Source organism: Hipposideros armiger, unplaced genomic scaffold, assembly GCF_001890085.2.
Source record: "Hipposideros armiger isolate ML-2016 unplaced genomic scaffold, ASM189008v1 scaffold_14, whole genome shotgun sequence".
Lineage (NCBI taxonomy): Eukaryota > Metazoa > Chordata > Mammalia > Chiroptera > Hipposideridae > Hipposideros > Hipposideros armiger.
The window spans coordinates 2,314,733-2,321,830 of record NW_017731364.1 but is presented as its reverse complement, the minus strand read 5'-3'; the positions used below and the strand labels follow the sequence as shown (position 1 = coordinate 2,321,830).

The 7,098-nt window shown below is 54.3% G+C and overlaps 2 protein-coding genes across 3 annotated transcripts in view; one reads left to right on the top strand and one right to left on the bottom strand.

Annotated features, from left to right (window-relative positions):
• Positions 1 to 7,098, bottom strand: part of ECE2 (endothelin converting enzyme 2) — a 38,135-nt gene that overhangs the window by 28,432 nt on the left and 2,605 nt on the right. The window contains exons 2-3 of one of the 2 annotated variants that reach the window (XM_019668715.1): positions 3,802 to 4,085; positions 2,757 to 3,222 (exon numbers count right to left, since the gene is read on the bottom strand). In XM_019668715.1, coding sequence (XP_019524260.1) covers positions 2,935 to 3,222; positions 3,802 to 4,085 — 572 coding nt within the window. In that variant the 3' untranslated portion in view covers positions 2,757 to 2,934. Of the gene's footprint in view, positions 1 to 2,756; positions 3,223 to 3,801; positions 4,086 to 7,098 lie in introns of those variants that run through there. The other variant, XM_019668722.1, reaches the window with a different exon arrangement.
• CAMK2N2 (calcium/calmodulin dependent protein kinase II inhibitor 2) lies at positions 7 to 2,271 on the top strand. Its single transcript, XM_019668764.1, has 2 exons — positions 7 to 375; positions 1,244 to 2,271. The coding sequence occupies exons 1-2, from the start codon at positions 207 to 209 to the stop codon at positions 1,312 to 1,314; spliced, it is 240 nt and encodes a 79-aa protein (XP_019524309.1). The 5' UTR covers positions 7 to 206; the 3' UTR covers positions 1,315 to 2,271.

The window sequence follows — 7,098 nt, the reverse complement described above, 5'->3', positions numbered from 1 at the left end:
CCGCCACCGCCGCCGCCGCCGCCGCCGCCGCCTGCCCAGCGGCCCGGGAGGCGGAGGCGCGGGGGAGGAGGCCCCGCTTGGGTCCGCAGCCCCGGATGCTGCATGACTTCATCCTTCCGCCGGCTCTCCTGCTGAGCTAGGGCAGGTCCGGCAGCTAGCCCGCCGTCCGCGCCCCGCCGCAGTCCCGCGCCCACCCCGCGCCCGCCATGTCCGAGATCCTTCCCTACAGTGAGGACAAGATGGGCCGCTTCGGCGCCGATCCCGAGGGCTCCGACCTCTCCTTCAGCTGCCGCCTCCAGGACACCAACTCCTTCTTTGCGGGCAACCAAGCCAAGCGACCCCCCAAGCTGGGCCAGATCGGCCGAGCCAAGAGAGGTACGCGGCCGGGGCCGGGAGTCGCCGTCTGACCCAGAAACCCTCTGCCAGCTGCGGTTCCCCGCCGAGCTTCCGCAGCTCTTGCCGCAGACCAGCGCAACCAGCTGCGGTTTCGGGGGGGGGGGTCCCCGCTGCAGTGTTGTCTCCCTCTTCCCCTCTCCTGGGAACGCAGTGCTTCGGATTCGATGCTCGCCACCTCTGGAAGTCGAGTCCTGGCACCCGGGCGAGGGGGAGGGGCCAGCCGGGGCATTTGGGGCTGCCTGGAAGTGGGAACGTGGGGCGACAAGCCGCTGCTTCAGAGGATAAAACGCCGAGCCGGTGGATGCTACGGAAGAACCTTCGGGTGGGGAGGAGGAACGTCCGATTGGAGAGAGGGCAGGGGGCTGGGAGATAGGATGTCCTGGTTATTTACATGGGGAGGGGCTCTGTTGGTGCCAGGATCGGAAGAGGGGTCCAAACCGCAAGAGGATTAGGTTAGGGAGAGGGTTGGACCAGCTGTAGATTCCGTTTGAGGAGGGGGTTCAGTTGCAGTGAGGGTTGAAGAGGGAGATTCCATGAGCAAAAGGTTTCTTATCAGCTCGGATGGAGGACAACTCAGGCGGCGGGAGGGTTTGGATGGCAAGGTTGAACGGCTGGAGCCTTAGGAAGAGGGGGCGTTCCTCCACAGAGAGGGGAGGGGGTCTGTGGGAGCTGGCCTCGGCAGCGGGTTGGGTCGGCAGGAGAGTTGGATGGGGAGGGCACTGTGGCTCGGGGGTCGAGGGGCGTCGCTGGGCCACGGGCAGTAGCTGAGCAGGGCGCGAAGACGCGGGGTCCATTCTCGCCGCCGCCCCCCGAGGCCGCGTGGCTGACGCGCTTTCTCCCTGCACAGTGGTGATCGAGGATGACCGGATAGACGACGTGCTGAAGGGGATGGGGGAGAAGCCGCCGTCCGGAGTGTAGACGCGCCGGCTCGGGCGGCAGGCTCCGGGCCCAGCCCCACAGCGGCCAGGAGCGCGGGCCGGCGATGCGGCTGCCGGCGCCCCCCGCCCCGGCCCAGGCGCCCGCGGGCGGGGGCCGCAGGGCCGCGCCACCTCTGAGTTAGAGTCGCTGCTGCCGCCGCCAGGCACTCCGGAGCTGTCCGCTTCAGCACCACGGCGGCGGCGGTAGCGGCGGCGCGGACCCGCCCGGAGCCCGCCGTCGCGCTCATGCACTTTAGAACCTCGGGCCGCAGCCCCACCCCCCACACCGGAACGGACAGAGACCCGCGGCCATCAGCCCCCGGTCCGCCCCCTCCCGCACGGCTCCCTTACCCCGCCCCTCTGGCCAGTCTGGTCTGCAGACCCGGCTGCCCACCCGTGTCGGACTGCGTGCGTGGCCAGGGATGTTTGGCTGCGTATTTGCATGAGCTTCCCACCCACCTGAGCCCAGCCCTCGGGGCCTCTCCTCGCCCCCACCCCTGTCTGGCGTGACCCTAGCCTCAGCCTCTTTCTAAGGGACTTCCTCAGCACATTTGTATTTTTATATCCGACTCTTTGTTTACTGCCTCCCCTCATGGTTCATGCCCTCCACCCTCGGTCTCGTCCTCGCTCTTCTGCGCCTGGCAGATAGGACGGGTGTTGAGGCTGGGAATGGACAAGCCCCCAACATGATAACCAACACAAGGCCAGTCTGCCCAGGCCTGACCCCAGGAGGTTTTCTGGCAGACCCTCCCCTCAAGGTATCACCTTCCAAGGGCCCAGGTCTGATTTTACCTTGAACCCCTGCGCCCTGCCCCTGGGAACCCAAATAGGGACTGCTCTGCACCTTTGGATGACACCTGTGGCCCTAGAGATGTTCTCGACCCAGGGGTGTCCTTTGTAAATGTTCCTCCATCCTCACTGTACCAGGAGTGTGAATAAACACAGAACTCCCTGTGTGTGTGTGTGTGTGTGTGTGTGTGTGTGTGTGTGTGGCCGCTGCTTTGGTCTATTCAGGAGCCAGGCCCAAATGGCTCCAGTCCCTTTTGGGGAGCGGGGAAGGTACTTGGGAATCTCAGATGCATGTTGCTGGCAGGGAAGGGTTGCCAAGTAAACACAGGCAGGTGAGCCTGGCCTGAGAACACCACTACAATGTAGACTCCTTGGGTAAATATACAACCTAAACAGGTCATCAGAGTTGGGGCTGGAGCTAGAGGGTCAGAAGCATAAGGCAAAGTCTGCAGCCTCCTGTGGATAAATCCAGGTTGAATGGGGCGCAATAACAGGCCCCAGGGATGCAGGTCTGAGTCTGGCTGGCATGCAGAGGGGCTGTGCTGAGCTTTGCTGCAGAGGACAGATCTCTGGTGGTTCGGTATGGCGGGAGAGGAAGTTGGGGAACCCAGGAGAGAGCTGAGGAACCCAAGAAAGCCAGAAACGTGGGGTTTGGGATCTAGTTTAGCCTGGGCTATATTGTTTCATGTGAGGTTGCTCCCATCAGCTCTAAGGCTTGCCCCTGGGATGTGAGCACCTTGGACCCAACCCTAAGCCCTGAGTCAGGAATTCCAACAACTTGAGGAGTCCAGGGCAGGAAGGCAGGAAAGGCTGGAGGACCATGCTTCTGACCTCACAACTGAATGGCACTGAGGAAGTCCTCGTGATCTGAGTCCTGGAGAAAGCAGGGTGAGGTGGGAGGTCTGGGGGGTGAATGGATCTGGGCCCCAAGGGCCAGCTGGGCTACACTGAGCTCTTTGCCTTTGTGCATGAGGTAGAGATGGAAGTGGAAACCGCTGCCGTAGGTTGCATGCCTCAGAGACCAGCCGTAATGAGCTTGGGCATAGTGTCTGGTCCGAAAGTGGGGGGCAGCAGAGGTCAGCGAGATGAACCGGCCCCCAGGAACCAGCACCCGGCTCACCTACAAGGCAGACAGAGAAGCCATCAGTGAGGAGTCCATCTGCAGGTTCTCAAAGGTCAGTACTACTCCAGATGCCCTCCCAGGTACAACCCTATATCCAGCTTTCCGTGGCAAAAGAGTGAGCATCCTCCTGTGCTCCTGGTCATTTCATGGGGGTAGGGCTGTATTCTATTGGGTTGTCAGAAAAATCATGACGCATTTTTGCAACAAAAAAACAGAAAAAAATACATCATGACTTTTCCGACAACCCAATAGGTAGGAGCATGGGGGTGCTATCAGATGCAGGGAACACTGCTTTCCTGCCAACTGCTCACCCTCCAGTCTTATCTATCTGGAACCTGGCAGCTACCTCATCCCTATGGCAACCCAGTAGCCAATCATCAGCCTCTATAAGCCTGTCTATTCCAGCCTCCTATAATTTTGACCCAGCATAACCTTTTCCTTTCTTCAGGTAATGACAGTCCTCAGAGTGACTGCTCCAAACCATGCCTCCTGGTTTCTGAGTTCTTCCAGACTCCTGAAACCTCAACCCTTCATCCCCACCTCTTAGCCTGCCCACCTCTCTTGTTGCTTCCTCACCTCACTCAGCACCTGGTCCACAGTGTGGATACCTTCTGAGGACACGGTCCAGGGATCCCGTTCTCCAGCCAACAGGGCATCCAGCGTGCCCTTCTCAAGCACCACATCGAAGGAGCCACTGGGAAAGCCCAGTGCCCGTACATCCATAGTCTCCCAGCACAGCGTGGGCACATGGGCATAGCGAGCCCGCATGGCGGCCACCACTACTGACGAGTAGTCCACACTGGTCACATCAGGGAAGCCCCCGAGGAACAGCTCATAGCTCAGGGCACTGTTCCCACAGCCTGGAGTGCAAAGAGGTGGGTGGCAAAAGGGCTAGGTTAGCTTTGGTTTTACCCTCCCCAATTATCCATCCACTCTTGGCCCATTTTCTGTCAGCCCAAACCCTCCTGTATTGAGGGAGAAGCGGCATGGTACAGAAAAGAGCATGAGACTTGGAGTCATAGACCTGGGCACATATCCTGGCTCTGCCATTCCTAGATGTGTGTAACTAGGAACTTGGATTTTCTATTCAGAAAAATGAAGATAACAAGATATAGCCTGTATGTAGGATGTGCCCCACTGAATTTAAAAACTAAAACAGCTGGAGAGTAGCTGAAGGAGCTCTGAACTTAGGCTTTCAAAGATCTGGCTTCTGATATTCCTAGTCATACTACCATGTCAAGTCACTCGACGCTGAGCCTTAGTTTCCTCAAGATCAGAATGGGTAATATTGGCATCATTAGGATCATAATATTATGATAGGATAATTTTAGTAGTATCCTAATCCTTGTCCTCTGGGACGATATCATGTTACAGGTTATTATCCTACTTTGGTGTCCAAGGCAGAGTAAAAGTGAAGGGGAAACTAGGTGGGGACACAGTGGAGATGCTACCTTGTAATTCCTTAATGTGTGTACTAAGCACTACATATTGGGTTCTGCTGAAGAGTATGACTCCCTGCCCTTAAGGAGCTCATTCTCTGGTGAGAGGAACAGATGTGTAATCAGGAAACTGCCACATAATGTGATCAGTATTTCAATAGGGACAGGCTGTGGGAGCACAGAGGATGGTCCCTGTCCCCACTTTAGGTGTGTCGGGCAAGGGTTTCAGGGAAGCTGACAATCAGAGTCTTGAAGAATCCTAAAGCTCTGTGGCAAAGCAGTCCCAAAGAGGGAGGGCAGGGTCAGGTGCAAGACCTAGTGGAGATTAGAGGGATGATATGGTTCTGAAGCTCAGACAGACAGCACGATTTCCTTTGAAGATCTGTTGGCCTCATCCAGGCCCTCTTGTGGTCAGTCTGACAGCTCTTGGAGGCCCCACATGGGGATGCCCAGCTCTTGGGATTAGATTGCCTTTAATCCCCATTTGTGTCCCTAAGAGGATCACAGGATCAGCTGTTGGGATAGCCCTAATCTAGCAGGGCTTGACACCTGGGCAGGGCACCCAGAGGCTGCTGGCTGGTCCTCAGCTGCCCCTTTCTGTGTTGCTCAGGCCCCAGGGCTCAGGAAGGGTACTACTGTCTTGCCTGGGAAAAACCAATGCATGCTTCCCCACAGCAAGCTCTGGTAGATACACCACCTGGGATGGAAGCTGGACAAGAGACGCTAACTCAGTTCAGGCTGAAATCCCACTGGGTTCTCTGACCCACAATCCCTTTACCACCCTACACCTGACCTCATGTGCCTGCAGAGCTCTTCCCAACTGCAGACAAAACCAAATATCCTTCCTTTATTTCCCTTAGCAAAGCAGTGAAATCTTCCAAGAGAACTTTACCAAAGGTGAAGGAAGAACAAAGTCTGACCACAAGGCCAGTCATGCTTACAAAGTAGTGATTTCTGATCCTTCTGCCTCAGTGATTTGGGACTAGCAACTAAGATGGGGCTTGGAAAGGCCCTGGAGAAATAAGTCAGATCCAAGAACCCATTACATGGGAGTCCAGAGCTATGTGGATGCTCTCTTAACACCAAGAGACTGAGCTGTAAGCCAGAATACCAATTCACTCATTTACAACAGGAAATATAGCCACCATGGGTACTTGACAATCAATCCTCTGGTCAGTCCCTTCTCTTTCTATAGGAAATACAAATTGAAGCCAAATTATGACCAGAAGATTCCTGTGGAGCATGGAGTCAAACAAGAAGAATCAGAGACGTATACTGATGGCAAAGTTGGGGCAGCCATATGCATTCATGTGCTATGAGGATATTCTAAGCCACAGGGACCAGACACACAGTTCTTAGGCAGGGTACTATGTTTTCTGAACAGTCCATGATAAGCTGCCCCTCTGACTCTCATTTTCAATAATAATGATAACTAACAGTGATTGAACACTGGGTCCTATGCTAAGCATTTGATAAAAATTATGTTTATTTTCATAGTACTTTAATATAGAAAATAACTATTATTATCATTACCATTTTCTAGATGGGAAAACTGAGACTGAGCAAAGTGGATAAGGAACTTTCCTAAGGTCACATGGTCCAGCAGTACAGTCAGACTTTGGATACAGGCCTGTCTCATGCCAGAATCAGAGCTCTTAAACCCCTGTGCTACACTGTCTCCCAGTTTTCAAGAGGCCCACTCACCTTCAGTTGTGACAGTCCATCCATATCAATATGACCACTAGGCTGTAATTCATGGTGTTGTCATTTTACTCATTTCAAGAGATTTCTAGATGCCTCTCTATGCCCATCTGTGTGGTGCAACAGGAGAAACAGAAGCTCTGGAGTCAGTTGGCACCCTTACTTAGCACTTACTTGCTGCATGACAGTAGTGGACACTGTCAATGCTCTGACCAGATCCCCTTGGAGTGTCCCTAAGTTTTGGTGTATCCTTGCTTCTGACAGTTTGCATCTGTGACTCTTCAGGCTGAAACTACCCTCAGGAAAACTTGGCCTGCAACCACAATCCTGCTTGGCCTCTTCCCTTTCCTGTTCCCTCACTCTTTTACCAATTTCTCCTGGGAGCACATCCCTAACAAATGACTAGGACATCAATACTAATCTTAGGATTTGCTTCCGGACCCAACCTGGAACAACCTGGAGCAGGGATCACCAAATCCAGCTTGCTTCCTGTTTTTGTAAATAAAGTTTTATTGGAACACCGCTACTCTCATGTACTTATGTATTGTCTGTGGCTGCTTGTCCACTATAACAGCAGTACTGACTAGTTGTGACAGAAACTGCATAGCCCACAAAACCCAACATATTTCCTATTTGGCCATTTTCAAAAATAGTTTATCAATGCCAAACCTAGAGTAAGTCTACTAATACTTATCACTCACCTCTCAAGGTTGTCACAAAGATTAAATAAGTT

What these genes read in the sequence shown, in the direction of transcription:
- CAMK2N2 (XM_019668764.1), top strand. Translation starts at nt 207, where the DNA reads ATGTCCGAGATCCTTCCCTACAGTGAGGACAAGATGGGCCGCTTCGGC. An exon ending in GATCGGCCGAGCCAAGAGAG is followed by an intron (nt 376 to 1,243) that starts GTACGCGGCCGG and finishes CTCCCTGCACAG; the next exon opens with TGGTGATCGAGGATGACCGG.